Genomic DNA, 17,923 nt, shown 5'->3' with positions numbered 1-17,923 from the left:
ACGTGACCCGGAAGTGTCTCCGGACAGCGCTGGCCCCTGGCCTCTTAAGTGAGATGGGCGCACAACCCCAGAGTCTGGCAAGACTGGCCCGTACGGGCAGGGGTACCTTTACCTTTACCTTTAAGTATGGCAATCGTAGCAAAAAGAAATACAGTATGACGATCCAAGCAGTATAGCGATCAAAGGAAAGGAGCAAAACTTTTATAAGATGTTGTAAAATACTATGTTAATGTTTAAATGAAAAGAAAGAAAGAGGTAATTTGACTAAGTAAATTTTATGTGAAATTGGTTTTGGAGAACTGCTACCACGGAGTATATGCAAACTCAGCTAGGGGGATTTGAGGAAGTCACTTAACAATGTTAACAAAAGTGGAATCATTACAGCAAGGATAAATGCTTGTTTGTCTGTTTTTGGTGTCTTTTTTGTTATAAATTGGAAAATTAATAAAAAAAAAAAAATTGGGGAGAAAAGCAAAACAACAACAATGGAAAGCCTCCACTGCCCCTGGCGAGACCATAGCGCCCTCTGACCGCCTGACGGCAAAAGCGTTGGACTTTGAACCGTATACCGGAAAGGCGTCGAGAAGAGCGCGTCGGGCGGAGGCCCTAACCGCCGCCGGAAGTGACGCGAGAAAGAGGATGTGGCGGTTCTGACCGTGGCGGTAGCAGCAGCAGCAGCATCCGACGCCGGGCGAAGAACCTGGGGACGTTTCTGTCGCGCTGCATGCCGGGAGACAATGGACTAAGTGGGAGTTGGGCTGGACCAAGGCGCTTCTTGTCGGCGGGGGGGGGGGGGTGTGTGCATCTCTGGAGTGAAGGAGGCGGGGGGAGTTCCAGATGGGCTCGCCCTGATGGCGGGAGGCCCCGAGTAACCCTCCGAGCCCCGCCTGGCCTGGCCATGCCCGGCCCAGCTGCCCCTGCAGGAGGCCTGAGGTAAGAAATGCCGCCGTCTCGGCTCTCGGGTCACTCCGGGGCTCGGCAGCCGGAAAGGTAAGGCGGAGCCTCGCAGCCCGGCGGCGTCCGCCGACCACCCCGCGCTTTTCTGAGGGCCTCTTTCCGCCTCGCTTCTCTGGTCTCTTCTTAACCCCCCCACCCCACCCCCCTACCCCTTATTTACCAGGCAGGCTTCTCCATGGAAACGGGGCCCCTCCCGTCCTACGAGACGCGGGCCCGTGGGTCTCCCGTCAAAATGAAGGGGCCGCTCGCCGTGAAAAGGAGGCGTCTGCCGGGGGGGGGGGAGAACTTTGTAACTTCTCTGTGGGGATCGTGTCCTATTGACCGTGTGGCTTTGGGGAAAACACGGGAGGAGGAGGAGGAGGAGGCGGGGCTGTGTGGGCTAAGAAAGTAGAGGTAAGGTATTTAAAACACTTATTTACACACATACACACACACACACACCCGCTCTTCAAAGTTAAAAATGTGAGAGAAGGTGGTGGGAGAAAGAGGAGGTAAGATAACGAAACACTTTCCTTTCCCCCCCAGTGAGGGACCATTTCTCTCCTCCTCTTCAGAGTCAGGGGAAAGAAACCACAAGGATATTGTTGGCACTCTTGAGACTCCCAGTTCAAATAACTTTCTTTGTGTATTAGCCCCGTTTTATGTTGTGACTTGAAGAACTTCATTTCAGTATGGTGCTGCCTATTGGCTTTTGTGATACTGAGCCCTGAAGAGCATAATGGAATATTATAAAACTGGAATGACTCTGGGTGTTCCAGTTTTCAGGGTAGTATTGTTTTTAAAGTACAACAACTGTTAGGTTTGAATGGCTTTTATATCTTACTCCAGTCCATTAAATGACATTTATATCTTACACCAGTTCATTGTTCCTTAAGATTTTGATTTAAGTTTCTACGTGGGCTAAAACATGACATTTTAATATTTCTCGCCACTGAAAACAAAGGGAAATAGTTTGTGTCTCTTGGTAGAGAACAACACGGCTGTCTAACGATCAAATTTCCTGTGAAGTACACTTTACAATTTTGTTGACAACAATAATTCATTGTTGGGGTTTTGAAAAGCTGGTCTAGGTTCTTCTTTTCTCACCATCTTGAGGTTTTTTTAACATGCTACTTCTATCTATCACACACACACACACACAGAGAGAGAGAGAGAGAGAAACACAAATATTTAGTTACTGTGGCAGAAAGAATTCACATATGAACTTGATGTAAGAGATTAGGCGTTATTTGTACTGTATTGTTTGTTCTAAAACCTTAATTTGTGACCAAAGTTGGAGTATGGGGAATGTAATAAATATTGCCATAGTGTAGGTGTAACAACCAAATTATGACTATTTTAATATGACAAAACTAATCTCTAATTTAGAGGCTTGTGAAAGTGAAATGGATGCTTCCAGGTGAACAATAGAAAAGTTCCAGCATGAATAATGTGTAAGAAGGCTTTAATATTTAAAATAGGTAAGGACACTCCAGAGCACATGGTATGCCATTGGCCTGTGAGGCTGACATAACACTAATGTGACTTTGTCCTAGGTGGCTTGTTTTCTTTAATGTAATGCCTATTGCTATTTGTTTATATAAACAGCTACTTAATAGTGTGTTTAAGACAGTATTCACTGTCGTAATACTGCAGGGTTTTTGTTTAAAAGAGAAAGGAGAAGCTTTTGAACACACACAACCTCTCTTATTAGGATTAATTTCCACAAATGTTTTTATTTTAGAGATTTTTATTTTAAATGCTTTTCAGGGCAAGGCTTCTTTCAAGATAGCTCACAGTCCATATAATAGAATACAGCAGAATAATTTTATCAATATAAGCATTGAAACCACTTTTGAAGAACAACATAGAATAAAAATAGATACAGTGAGAATCAAGATAAATATTCCCCATAATTGTTTCACATTACCTGAGATAGTGCTTACAATTTGTCCTTGGATACTTCTCTGATGGCTCAAGTGGCATTTTTAATTTCTTGTGCTTAAGTAAATATTAAGCATTTGCAGTTAAGCACATGCCCATATGATGTGAAACTCAGTTTTCCAAGAAGAAAGTTTCTACATGGGACCATTTGGCCCTTATGGCTTGGCCCTCCATCCAGACATAGTGGACTGCTGCACTCTGGACTACACTGGTTCTTTATTCAAAAGGTAGTGAACACTGTGCACTGTTTTCAGTTCCCAATGCCAAACAGGCATTGGAAAGGGAACGTTAAGAGAAGGGAGAAAGCCTACAAAATTCCAAGCTATTTCCTTCTCTTTCATGCTATAGGGCAGAGATAGGTTGAATTTAGTTTTTCCATTCCAGCATTCTGATATTACAAAGAGCCCTTCTAGAGCAGGCCAGCAGGTGCATCAGCTATAGCATCCTGCTACCATAGTGCCCAATCGGGTGCCTGTGGGACAAGCAGGATGTGAGCATAAAAGCACTGTCCCAACTTGTGATTCCCATCATCTAGTCCTGAATGGCACACTGCCTCTGACAGTGGAGATAAATCATAGTCATCCTTATAGTATTGATGGCCTTGTTATCCAAAAATGTGTCTAATCACCTTTTAAAGCCATCCAAGTTGGGAGCCATAACATCTTGGTGGAGTGAATTTCGTAGTTTCATTCTGTGATAGTGAGGGGAAGTTCCATTGTACAGCCCTGTGGAGTACTTGTGCCTGTGGAGCAGTTTAGTTGGGTACTAGGCCTGGGCGATATATCGACATCTCGCCCAGGACTGGTGTGAGGGGCAGACCGTAATGACAGCTTCACTCAGCTGTCAACTGTTGAGCAGGTCGCGCACAGTAACAGAAGCATCTGCGGTTGAAAACTGATAGTTTTTATTGAAAGATAGACGGATTATGTACAAAAACAGAATTATTTCACTTTGTTCTACCCACCACCTTGCTGTTCTCTCACTGCAGATTGCTCTCACTTCAGAGTGCAACTGCCTGCTCCAAACTGAGAGCAAATTGCCTTTATCTCAACTCAACTCCAATGTCCTTGAACCTAGACGTAACAATAGGTGTATTAGCCCTGAGCCAAGTACTACCAATTAACTGTTGCTGAAGGTACGGTATATTGCTGGTGAAGCCATCGCAGCTCCTGAGTCCATCTGCCTCCAGTGCCCAGTGCACTGAGGGAAAAACAAGCTGTAGACGGGCTCTGCAGACAGAGGGACTCAGGAGAGGCAGCGGTTTCACCAGTGATGTACTGCTGAATGAAACCGCCATCGCGGTCTGCCCTCATATTGGCAGAGGGAGAAACAAGTTGCATCTGCGAGACACCGATACAGCTTCTTCCTCAGTTTCTTTAAACTGCTTGGCTGAGGAGCATGCTGCTGCCCTTGCCTTAGCCAAGCAGTTTTATGGAGCCCCCAAACCACCACTGGCTCGCACAAGCCAGCGGTGTGTTGGGGGCTTCGTTAAAGTGCCTCCCCCCGGCCCTGCCCCTGCTTATGTGCAAGCGGGAGCAGGAGCATGGCTGCTCAACTGAAGAGGTGTGGGCTCTGTCACTGTTTTCCACTGCTGCTACCCACTCTCCAGTGGAGAAGTTTAAAGTAACTGCAGGTGAGTAGCAGAGTGGTGAGAGCTGAGGCAGTTTTTCCCTGCACCTCCCAGGCTGGAGCCAGTGCAGCTTGTTCAGTATCATGGTTTATCACCAAACTGTGATGTTTGGCTGATGATAAATCACGATGTTGAAAATCTAACGTCGCCCAGCCCTATTGGATACTGCCCGATACTTTTGTATAGGTAGCTGCCCCATATTTTTTTATATGGTACACTGATTTCTATTCCTTGCAAATAAAATGTGCTTTGTACAAAAATATAAGGGTTTTGTTTTTCTCTTTTTTTGAGCTACACTTACAGTCCGATATTTTTCTATATCGCAGGACAGTGTTGCCTATTAGGATCATTTGCTCACATTCATTGGTAGAAGTTTTCTTCTACAGCAGTTACCTGGGGGGAATAGTTATCATAAAAGCAAAATTGGCTATTGATTCCTGCCAGTTGCATATTGCCATGGGCTCTGCCTGGATGGGGTTTGTGTGGCTATAATTCCACAAGATGTTCCACTTTTAAAATGGAGCATTGTTGAACTGAAGCAGACAACCGCTAAAGAAATGTAATATCCTGTGTTCATGTTTCCATTACAAGTGACTGGAGGACAGTGGTAATGATTTCAACACTTCAAGTTTATACAGTGATGGTTTAGATAGAATCTAGTGATACATTATAGATGAGGTAAGCTTATGCTGGCTAGGCTAAGAACAGCATGACTTGTTTCTTTGTATGTGTATATTACTCATAAATCTAAAACTTAGTAAATTGAGAAGTAAATTTTAAGCCTTGATGTCTTTCTAAGAAAACTGTTTTAAGCCATCAACATGAAGTACCGTATTTACTAACATGCGCCTTTTTTGCGAAAATTAGCCATTGGGAGGACCAGGCTCAAATTTCTCGCCTCTCAATCCCTCAGCAAACCTTGCTTCTCCCCCTTCTCTATTCCCCATCCACTCTCTCCCCTGGAGGACTGGTGAGAATTGTTGTTGTTGGAAAAGACCAAAGTGAACTGCCCTGAGACCTCTGGGAATAATAATAATAATAATAATAATAATAATAATAATAATAGGATTTTGTCTCATGGGTAGTGTAAGGATAAGCAGTTCTGTGGACTGTGATTTTGTGTCTGAGTTCCAGCAAAAGTTTGTACACACTAGAATCCCTTCAATCTATTTCTGATGCCAAGATGCTTCTGCTTTAAAGCTGTTTAGGGCACAGAAATTCTACTGTATAGGAAGTAGCTGTAAGAACTCATATGCATACCTGTCTGTGATTGAGGTGTATTTGCATGGATACATTTGATAAGTATTGCCGTTTGACCTTGGTTGATTATGTTTCCACTAGAGAGGTAATGCAAGAGAATAAATTATGTAAAGCTCATCTGAAAACTAGTGAATGAAACTTTGCAAAAGATAACTTTAAGAATATCAGATTTTAGATTAGGTTACTGATAAGACTTGCAATTTTAATATACCTAAACTGAAATAATTAATGGTTAATATTGAGCATACTTCCCTTTTTCTGCACTATCTCACTCTTCAGCTCCTTGTATCCCATCAGTTGCTCTGGAGGGTTGACAGACCTCCATAGCAGATTTAGAGGGGGGGGGGGCTGACAGTGTTTGAAATTAGCCAGGGGTGTTTTACTACTGGCATGAATCCAGTTGTGAAATTGGAGATTTCTGGGTACCCAGTTGGCAATCACAGTTCAAAAACCTCTGCCTTACTCGATAGTTAATACTATTTCCATTTCCACCGTGTGTGTTTCTCCCTGCATACGGGAACAAGTGAATTATTGTAAGAGCAATATATCTCTATATTTCTATAGTCAAGCAATGTAGCTGAGATCATAGAACATAGAATTGTAATGTTGGAAGGGACCCCAAGAGTTATTTAGTCCTGGCAAATAGACATTCTGATTTGGTGACCACAACCTAGATTCAAGGTGCCATTATGTGCCTAGCTTATATACCTGAGTTTTTAATACAGGGGACTGAAGAGGGGAAGCCCCTTGCACTTGCTCTCATGATCTTGATTGTGGTAGTATTTTATACAAAAATACTAGGATGAGCACAGCAAAATACTTCTATTTAAGTTTTTATGAAATATTTGTGAAATACAATGTTTATCTGGTATAGGGAAATAAAGCAAATTAATGTTTAAATCAAGAAGTAATATGTATTGCATATGGAAAGCGACTTTTAAATCAAGGATACCTTTGTGTTATATGCCTTTGAGCTGTTCTGAATGGATTTGCACAGTGAAATTTCCTTGCAGTAGCTATTTCCATTTATTATTGAGTGTGAAGAAATGAGAGCTGTTCAGAAGAAAAACATTTCAATACTTTAGAGAGATAAGGATTGTTTCTGGTATTTATGTGCAGTTTTCATGTGAAATGGCTAAATAAATAAATATGCCTGAGCAACAATTTAGAGGTTGAATAGTCAAGGACAAATTCCATTACCTTTCATTAGGAAGAAAAATGTGAAGCTGTCAGAAACCTGGTTTAGTTCAACCCTTAAACCATAGCAACAGCTGCTTCTCCTATTCTAACTTCCCGCCCTTCCCCTAAGTAGAAACATTTAATATATTGCCTTTAAAAACACTGAAGATGTAGTTGTGCTCAAATTTATGTTTCTATAGTTGTCCGAACAGGTTCTCATTGGGTCGTGATTTCAAGCCCCATGTTGGGCAAAAGATCATTGCCTGGCAGGGGGCTGGACCAGAAGACCCTTGCAGTCTACAAGCCTATGATTCTATGTCTTTGAGAGTGTGAGCGGCTTTCAGAGTGGAAGCTTGCTGCTCATACACTAAGGTTCTGAACCTGGCAGCTCCCAGTACTTTATAAGTAGAAATATAAAAATATAGTAAGCAAATTAAATTTATAACTTGACCTGTTGATTCAAGTGGGTCATATAAGCAGGCTTATATGTGTGCTAGAAGTGTATTCCAATTCTAAACCACATAATTCAAAAATCACTATATGAGGTGTGGAATAGATATAAGAATTTATTAGAATGCAAAACACCATGGTGGCTGTCCCCGTTAGAGGCTACAACTGTAAAAAAGTTAAATATGGGGGAGGGGAACTGGGCCACTTATGGTGATTTGCTGATTGAAAGAGATAATCAGTGGAAATTAAGACCATATGAGGAAATAAAAAAATTGGTAAATGATTGGTTGCATTATCGTCAAATAAATGAAATGTTTAGAGAGGACAAAAAGAAAAATGGATTTGAATATACAATATCCAGGTTTGAATTAGATTTATTGAGTAATAAAGTAAAAGTATTGTCAAAGATGTATACGCTACCGTATTTTTCGCCCTATAAGGCACACTGGCCCATAGGATGCACCTCGTTTTTTGGGGGGGGGAATGAATTACAAAAATTTATTTTCCCCCCCCCCCAGCCGCAGGGCTGGGGCGGGGGAAGCTCAAGCTTCCCCTGACCCCAGCCCCCAGAACAGGCTGCTGCCCCAAGCCTTGCGCGCCTGGCGGGACATCCCGCCGGGCGTGCAAGGCTTGCGGACACCTACCCGAAGCACGGGGCATCCTCCGGAGGACGCCCTGTGCTGGCTGCAGGCTGCCGCCCCAAGCCTCACGCACCCGGCGGGACCTCCCGCCGGGCGCGCAAGGCTTGCGGATAGCTTCCTGAAGAGTGGAGAGCGAGAGGGGTCGGTGCGCACTGACGCCTCTCGCTCTCCAGGCTTCAGCGAAAGCCTGCATTCGCCCCATAGGACACACACACATTTCCCCTTCATTTTTGGAGAGGAAAAGGTGCGTCCTATAGGGCGAAAAATACAGTACTTCTGGATTGGCATGTAAAAGATGAAGAGGTTAAACCTGTTATGATTCATTGGGCAAAAGATATTGGTTATAATATACAGTTAGGAGATTGGGTAAGATTATGGAAAGAGGGAATGAATTTTACGGCCTGAGTTCGCTTAAAGAAAATGTAATGAAAATGATGTACAGATGGTATATAATGCCAGTAAAATTAGCAAAAATGTATAGAACAAATAATATTGGAAATGTAAAGGAAAAAGAAGGTACCTTTTATCATATGTCGTGGGTTTGTAAGAAAGTAAAGGCGTTTTGGGAAATGATATATAATGAACTTTAAAAAATGTTGAAATATACATTTACAAAAAAAGGAAGCCTTTCTATGAGGTATCATAGGAAGAGAAATTTGTAAGCAGGATAAAACATTGTTTTTATATGCAACAACTGCAGCGAGAATACTATTAGTCCAAGGATGGAAGCAAGAAGAATTACCAACCAAAGAAGAGTGGCAGATTAAATTATTAGACTATGCCAAATTGGCAAAATTGACTGGGAGAATTCAGAACCAGCAGGACCAGACTTTCCTGAAAGACTGGAATAAATTTATGTTGTATTTGAAAGACAGCTGTCAACAATTGACATCGTTAGTAGGGTTACAAGAAGTTTTGTAAGGATAAATTATCATTTATTATTAGGATTGGTTTAATTTTTTAAATAAAAGTAGATTTAATAATAATAAAATACAATTAAATTCAGGATTAGAAAATAAGTTTGAAAACCATTCCCGTGGAGGGGGGAGGGAGTCTCAGGCTTATATAGCCAAATATTTATGGTTTTACATAATGTTGTTGTGTTTGAAAAAATGTAAAAACCAATAAAAATTATTATATAAAAAGAAGTGTATTTCAAAATCCAAGAAGTCTTTTATAGTATTGAGATGAGGGTAGGGATGAAGTGGGATGGGAGAAGAATTTCACTTGTGATCATGTTTAGCTCTTGGCTTTTGAAGGCATATGAGTAAACTTGTTTACAAGTAGCTTTCACTTCAAAGTCAGGCACTTTTGTTGTTATGAGTAATTGTAATGCTTATTACATAACTCCTGTAAGGAAAACATTTGAACAAGTAGAAAAAGATGTGGGGTTTACTTAAGCTGTGAGTTTGCTTTAGCTCTATTATATAGATGCATCTTTTGCTGACTTAGTATATGAAATTTTCTGCAGGTTGAATTATTATTGGATGAAATCATTAATAATAAGAAGCTTTGATTAACATTAATATATTTGGGGCTAGAGAGTCAGGTTAACCATGTTTAAATAGCATAACTCAATGAATTCCAAGAGAACTCAAGGGTTGCAAAGCATTTCTGAGGAGAACACAAAATTATAACATTCAGGAGTCCTGGGTCATTGTGACTTGCAGAACTGGGTAGGGTGGTTTGAATTTTAAACAGTTTTTCTTTGTCCTTTGTATACATTTTATTTGTCAAGGGATTGGCTCTAGTATTGAAAGTACCGTATTTTTCGCTCTATAACACGCACCTGACCATAACACGCACATCGTTTTTAGAGGAGGAAAACAAGGGGAAAAACATTCTGAATGAAACAGTGGATGTATCATTTTTGGGCTTCATGCTGTGGCCACAGACATGTGATCTGATGGTGAATTTGGGGTGACCCAATGCAAAAATCCTGAGAATTCCTGTGGATCCATGCTTTGTAACCACGTTTTTGCACCATTGCAGCCCCAAGCAACAGTGGGTGCATGATTTGGGGGGGGGGCAGGCTGTAGCCATGGACATGCTATGTGATCTGATGGTGAATTTGGGGTGACCCATTGCAAAGATCCTGAGGATCCATGTGGATCCATGCTTTTTAACCACGTTTTTGCACCATTGCAGCCCCAGGCAACAGTGGGTGCGTGATTTTGGGGGGGCAGGCTGTAGCCATGGACATGCTATGTGATCTGATGGTGAATTTGGGGTGACCCAATGCAAAGATCCTGAGGATCCATGTGGATCTATGCTTTGTAACCACATTTTAAGTGGGGAGCGAAGGAAAAACAAAGAAGGGACATGAGAGGGGTGTGCAGAGAAGCAGCTGGCTAAGTAAGAATGCAGGAGAGGGATTTAACGGAGGGAGGAAAGAAAGGCAAAAGTTTCCCCCCCACCCAAGCCAGCCATCTCTCTCTCTCTCTCTCTCTCTCTCTCTCCCTCTCTCCCTCTCCCTCTCCCTCTCTCTCCCCCTCCCCCTCTCTCTCCCTCTCCCCCAGCAGTACCGGAGCACAGAGACGACACTTTCCCCTCTTCTTGCCTGGAGGGGAGGAATGCAGGAGAGGGATTTAACGGGAGGGAGGAAAGAAAGGCAAAAGTTTCCCCCCACCCAAGCCAGCCATCTCTCTCTCTCTCTCCCTCCCCCCCTCTCTCTCCCTCCCTCCCTCTCTCTCTCTCTCTCTCTCTCTCTCTCTCTCTCCTCCCCCCTCTCTCTCCCTCTCCCCCAGCAGTACCGGAGCACAGAGAGGACACTTTCCCCTCTTCTTGCCTGGAGGGGAGGAATGCAGGAGAGGGATTTAACGGGAGGGAGGAAAGAAAGGCAAAAGTTTTCCCCCACCCAAGCCAGCCATCTCTCTCTCTCTCCCTCCCTCTCTCTCTCTCTCCCTCCCCCCTCTCTCTCCCTCTCCCCCAGCAGTACCAGAGCACAGAGACGACACTTTCCCCTCTGCTTGCCTGGAGGGGAGGGGCTTTCCCTGCTCTTTGTTCCGTTTGAGCAAACACAGCAACGAAACAGAGGTGGGTGGGCAGTAAGACCCTGAGGCAGAATGCAGGAAAGCAGCCGCTTCCTCTTTTCAAGTTTCCCTTCTAGGAGACTCGCGATTTGATTTTTGCCTGCTTTTTCGGCTCCAGGGACCACACATTCGCTCTATAACACGCACAGACATTTCCCCTTCCTTTTTAGGAGAAAAAATCTGCGTGTTATAGAGGGAAAAATACGGTATATAAAATGCTTTGAAATGAAATGTGGTGCATACTCACTAGAAATCCTTTGTACAGACAACATATTGCACTAATTGTCATAATTGGCAGGAGAAGGGAGAACTCTTGCTCTACATGTTTTCATTATCTGAATGAGGTATACCAATGATTTTTTACTGCTGTTATAGTAACCTTATTAAGTAAGAAGGACACGGGGAATGAGTTGCTTTTGTTTATACAGTGGTACCTCTAGATACGAACGGGGTCCGTTTTGGAGCCCCGTTCATATCTAGAGGTAAACGCGACGGCACGTCTGCACAAGCGGCGAAACCCAGAAGTTACACGCTCCGTATTCAACCCGAGGTATGACTGTATATAGGGCCTAAACGTTTTAGGCTTCATAGTCAAAACTAACACCACAGATCTATTATTGTCAGTGCACACTTCTAAGGAAGGGCTTCAGCTGTGGTATCCTCCAGAAGGTCTGGCTTATTATTAACTTGCAAACACAGTCATTGACAAGAACCTGGGAGAGGAGGATGGAATGTTAGGAAACAGATATGTGTATACTGTAATATAAAAATTAAGTAACTTCTGCTTTAACAGGTTAGGGCAAAACAATATGGCAGCCTTGTTTACTTTCTTACAAAATTCTCATTTTTAACACCATGTACTTCAACATTATTTCTGTACGAGCCATGTGTGCTGCTCCAGCAATAGTAAAAACAATCTGGGCTTCTGTTACATGTATCTTGACTTTTTCCAGCTTCAGCAGGAGCGTGCCTGCCATTATAGGCAAAGCACTACCACCCATGTGTACAAGGAAGGTAGTGGCAATATATTATTTTTGCACAGTAAAGGTTGAACTGAAGCTAATAGTGGATAACACTTTGGAGCTGCTGTAGCTTTAATTTTATCTGTCGTTGCAGGTTGGGCTGAGATACTAGTATACAACAACTTGCAGTACACTTGATTGTTATACCCCTATTGCAGGATGGAGGGCTGTACTGAGAGATAATAGCTTGTAGTAATAGTAGTTGTTTAGTCGTGTCCGACTCTTCGTGACCCCATGGAACAGAGCACGCCAGACACTCCTGTCTTCCACTGCCTCCCGCAGTTTGGGCAAACTCATGTTAGCTTCGAGAACACTGTCCAACCATCTCGTCCTCTGTTGTCCCCTTCTCCTTGTGCCCTCAATCTTTCCCAACATCAGGGTCTTTTCCAGGGAGTCTTCTCTTCTCATGAGGTGGCCAAAGTATCGGAGCCTCAGCTTCAGGATCTGTCCTTCCAGTGAGCACTCAGGGCTAATTTCCTTACGAATGGGTAGGTTTAATCTTCTTGCAGTCCATGGGACTCTCAAGAGTCTCCTCCAGCACCATAATTCAAAAGCATCAATTCTTTGGCGATCAGTAGTAGTCCACTGTAATACTGCTGGTCAGATGGTGAGGCTACCAAAAATACCCCTTATCTCTTGGGTTGCAGCAAAGATCCTAAATTGTCCCCTTAGGCTTCCTCCCAGATCAAAACAAGCACTCGGTTATAGTTGTATGCAGAAGCCGCAAGTGCCATTAACTTGCATGCAGAACGGTTGCAATTTTTAGTCTTCAAACATTTGGCACATGAAGTAAGACCCAAGTGTGTATTTTTGGGTAACTTATGTTTCTCCCCAACCCTCTCAGCCACGGATTCAGCACACCAGGAATATACTGCAACACTTTGACCCACTTGTAGTATCATAAGTATTTGAATACTGTAAATAAAATAACTGAATGAAACCTATTGTAGATAGCTTATCTGTGAATTGATAAATTATGTCCCATGTAGTTAGGGCAAGTCGCATACCAATGGAATTTGTGGTTCAATAAGAAATTTGGGGCAGAGGCATGTTCTTTTAATAGCATCTTCAGACTGGATGTTAAGATGAACAATTAAAGTGAAGTGTTTATTGCATATTGTAAAATACAGTAAATTGCTTCCAGGTTTCTCTTATGTTATAGTTGACAGTATTTTGAACTCAGCATGTTGAAATAATTTCCCCCTTTTTTCTTGTAGGTGCAAAGTAACCTTCATAAAAGACTGAACCATGGAACCAGATATCATCCGAATGTATTCTTCATCACCACCACCACTAGATAATGGAGCAGAGGAGGAGGATGAAGATGAGTTTGGTGATTTTGGTGGGTTTTCCGATGCTGGAAGTACTGGAGCCTTTGACTTTGCATCAGATTACTCCAGTTCAAAGGAAGAACATAAACCTTCATGTAACTCTGATTACTCAGGCAGTGTAGATGGCATTATAGCTTTTACTACTGTTAAAGAGTTCCCTCTTGATAGTAAAAAAGAAAAATGTGAGTGTAGAAGTTTGGGTACTTCACTTGATGATATTTATGCAGAAGAAGTTAAGAGAACTGGAAAATTAGAGTCGTCATACTCTGAAATTATTAGGACTGATATGAAAGTTCCAAGTCAGGACCACCAAGTAGACAGCTGTAATGGTGAGAAACAGCCATGTCCAGAAGTTCTAACAAATGGGTTTGCAGCACTGGACACGGCAAATTCTCAGGAAGCTGAAGATACAGATGGTATCAGTGACTCAAAGGGATTAAAAATAATTAGCACTAATAGCTCTGAATTAAGTTTGGAGTCTATACCCACCACAGCAGAGGATTTTGCAGACTTTGCCACGTTCTCAAATAAACAAACAAGCCTGGTTGATGAAACAGGAAATAAAATATGCACAAATTCTAGTGAAAAAGAAGTGTTTTGTGTACAGGAAAGCAATATTATAAATGGTGAGGGGGAATCTATGAAGAAAGCAACTTCAGATCGAAGCTGTGAATATGGACAGATTTGCATTTCAAAAATTAATTTAGCGAACAATGAAGACTTCAAGGCTAAAGAGGACTGCACATCACTAGAACACAATGCCTTTATTTCTTCCATACACACAACTGTGAATTCAGTAGGCACAACTGAAAGTATTGGAGGAAGAGAGGAGTGTGACACTGGAAATAGTAAAGAACATACCTTTTTAAGGACCAATGATAATGCAGATACATTAAGCCTTAATGTAGGTGGAGTTCAAAGTCTTGGCTCTCATCCTACAGAAGAGAACATATGTGATTCTGAAATAGTTAAGAATGGTGAAAGTGACATTGAGCATGCGTCATGCAGTGGTTTAAATGAAGATGATTTTGGTGACTTTGGCACAGTCAGCAATGGATCCCTTGCTTTTACTCAAGTTTCTGCCAGCCAAGAACACTTTCAAAGCCCTTCTGAAGACATCAGTAAAAGGAGTAATGCATGTGGTGACTTCACAGATAGAAGTGATGTTCATCAGCGATCATCAAAGGGAACTCCTCAATCAAAAGAGATTTCAAGCAAGGATGAATGTTGCACAGATGATGCTGGTTCTAGCATGGCAGTTCAGCCTCTTGCAGAATTGGAAAATGGAAATGACAGTGAGTTTGGAGACTTTGGCTTAGGGGTAAAAAGGTTTCCAGACTCTGATGAGTTTTCAGCCTTCAGTTCTGCTGGTTGTAACCAAGCTACAGAGTGGAATGCTTTTGAGGCTGAGCAGAAAGAGAGCTGCTTGTGGGCTGCTTTTGAAGATGAGCAGGTGGTGGAACCTCATCCCATAAAAGATGTGTGGCCATCAGATAGGACAGGCACAACTTTTGATGATGAAGATTCAGTGACTCATACACCTAACAGTGTTTCTGTAGCATCTTTGCATGGAACCAGTAGTGGGAAGCTGCAGGACTTGCCGACTTCAGCTCGGGTAACTACCACACTTTGCTACTGATGCTTATGGTTTGCTTTTACAATTCGCTTTATTATGTAAAATGCACACACTTCATTTTACCTCTTACTTTTGCATTCCAATACTATGCATGTTTACTTCCAGCAAAATTCCATTTAAGCTTGAGGCCCTTTGAAATTTCCTCAGCATGCACATGCATTGAGCAGGGGGATGTTGCCCGTTTTCCTTTCCAGCTGCAATTCCTCACAGGGCAACAAATGCCTCTTAAGCAGAAAAGCTATTTTCTGCATTAACTCTGGTGAACCCCACAACCTCAGAAGCAGCTCTAGGGGTGGAGCATAAAGTCCAGCAGAAGGAGAGGGGCTGGTGTGGGAAACCTAGCGGGTCCACTTTGAATCATAACTACTATGTTGAGTTGGTTTACTCTACTGTGATTTTCCAAGAACACTTATTTTAGGTATACTTGGGAACACATGTAGCACAGGTGATAAATCTTTGTGGTCCTGTTGTCTGCATTAAATAATTAGAATTTTGGGTGGCAAAGACAGTTTCAGCCCAGTTGGACTTTCTGTGCTGTTGGTGCAGCACACACATACAAAGCTTCTTGCAGTTCCAACTGCTCTGTAACCAGACAATCCTCCTCATTTGATGGAAGAACATTTGATAATTTGTGATTTACTTTTTTGTCATATACAGATATGGATGCTCTTTCATTTTAAAAACCAGCCAAGTTTTGAAAGCATAGCAGATAGAGGTTATGCAGCTTAAAGTTTAATCAAGCGTCTACATGAGAGCCATTCAAGGTAGAAGCAAGCTATAGAACTGAATCTGAAGAGGAAATTGGATTAAGGTTGTGTTAAACTCAAGGGACGTTGTGAATAGGAAACATGCTGGCTACAAGTGCAAAGTTTTCCACAAAACATTAGGGATTTAGGGTCACTTTTCTCTCAGAAACCAGTAGTAGAAGAGGCTTTCTGCTAGCAGGATGCACCATTTTGGATCCAAGCCGTTTTAATGGGAATTTCAATTTTCATGTGTTCTATTAGCGCACCTTTGTACATAATTTATATAGCTGAAAGTCATGTTTCAGAAATGAAAGACTGTTTAAAACTATTTCTGTCACACACACCCCCTCATGGTAGCTGCAGAAATCACTGAGGTCTCCTTGCTCACCAGTTGAGTATTTCTGCTGCTATATGTAGCATGAAGGTTTTGATATATAAAGCCTTAAACAGCTCAATACCTAAAGGAGTTCATCTCCCCATATGAGCTAACCCAGATCCTGCAATCATCATCTGAAGCCCTTCTTGGTGTGTTCCCTCCCCAAGAGTTCCAGAGGGTGACAACATAAAAATGGGCCTTTTCTGTAATGACTCCCTATTTGCAGAATGCTCTCCCCCAAGGAGGCTCACCAACTTCTTCATTACATACCCTTAGGCTCCATGTGAAAACATTACTTTTCACACAGAGCTTTGGCTAATTAAACAATCTTTGGTGTTTAACTGTTGTGGGGGGCCAGGAGTTACTGTTTTGTTTCTTATTATGCTAAGTTTTTTTAATAAAAATACTGTAAACTGCCCTGTGATCCTTGGATGTAGGGTGGTATATAAATTTAATTAATAATAATAAGCAGAAGTTGCTGGCAATGAGTAGAAAGTTTCATCCAGCTGAATATGACTCTGAATGTTGGCAGGGAGCCAACAGATATACAGTGGTACCTCGCAAGACGAATGCCTCGCAAGACGAAAAACGCGCAAGACGAAAGAGCTTTCCGTTTTTTGAGTCGTTCCGCAAGACGAATTTCCCTATGGTCTTGCTTCGCAAGACGAAACGTCTTGCGAGTTCTTGCGAGTTTGTTTCCTTTTTCTTAAAGCCGCTAAGCCGTTAATAGCCGCTAAGCCGCTAATAGCCGTGCTTCGCAAGACGAAGAAACCGCAAGACGAAGAGACTCGCGGAACGGATTAATTTCGTCTTGCGAGGCACCACTGTACATGATATGATTTCAACCAAATCTGTGAATTGGCATTTGAGACCAGATCATATTTCACTACAGCTGGCTGGCCACCTCTTCATATCATTGGTTTTAAATTCCTCCTTGCAAAGGCATCAGAGCAATTTTAAATTAAAACCTCAGTTTTTGATCAATAGTGTTAAAAATACAGTAGGCCTTCTGTTTGGTTATCCTGACAAATAGGTCAATGGATAGTGGATGCAGGAAGTCTGAAATGTTTACCATTCAATTAGATTTAAATTAATCCAAATGATGAATGTAATTTAGTTTTACTTATTAAAACATCTATATGCTGCTTTCAGAAATATCTGAAGTTGTTTACATAAGAAAAATGACAATTGCTAAGCTGACTGGGGTGATGGGGATTATAGTCCAACAACATCTGGGGATCCAAGTTTGAAGACTTCAGTGCAAGAGAGTTACTTACTTTTAGGCAAAAGATAGATAGCTTCTTTATATTTTTTATATTCACTTATATAAATGGAGTTTTATGCTGGAACCATAATTACAGTGGTGCCCCGCAAGACGGAAAACCCACTAGACAAAAGGGTTTTCCGTTTTGGAGGTGCTTCGCGAAACGAATTTCCTATGGGCTTGCTTCGCAAGACGAAAATGTCTTGCGAGTTCCTGCGGGGTTTTTTCCCTCCCCCCCCCTTTTCTAAGCCGCTTATCTGCTTATCCGCTAAGCCGTCAATGGGCTTGCTTCGCAAGACGAAAAAACCGCTAGACGAAGAGACTCGCAGAACGGATTAATTTCGTCTTGCGAGGCACCACTGTATAATGATTGAGTAATGCTAATCTGAGAGAAATGTTTAACTCTGTATCATAATTATCAGCATCTTTGCTGGTAGCTGTTCCCCTGATCAAAAGCAACCCATGCCAGGAAAACA

General features: G+C 42.2%; 1 protein-coding gene across 3 annotated transcripts in view; it reads left to right on the top strand.

Annotated features, from left to right (window-relative positions):
- Positions 1–620: 620 nt before the first annotated feature.
- Positions 621–17,923, top strand: part of AFTPH (aftiphilin) — a 41,107-nt gene continuing 23,804 nt past the window's right edge. Inside the window, exons 1-2 of one of the 3 annotated variants that reach the window (XM_079969771.1) lie at positions 621–933; positions 13,312–15,040. In XM_079969771.1, coding sequence (XP_079825897.1) covers positions 13,343–15,040 — 1,698 coding nt within the window. In that variant the 5' untranslated portion in view covers positions 621–933; positions 13,312–13,342. The remainder of the gene's footprint in view (positions 934–13,311; positions 15,041–17,923) is intronic. The other 2 variants (XM_079969769.1, XM_079969770.1) reach the window with 2 other exon arrangements.

Source organism: Podarcis cretensis (genome assembly GCF_951804945.1).
Source record: "Podarcis cretensis genome assembly, chromosome: 3".
Taxonomy (NCBI): domain Eukaryota; kingdom Metazoa; phylum Chordata; class Lepidosauria; order Squamata; family Lacertidae; genus Podarcis; species Podarcis cretensis.
Note: the sequence above shows the minus strand (reverse complement) of the source record. Positions and strands in the feature narration are given on the sequence as shown.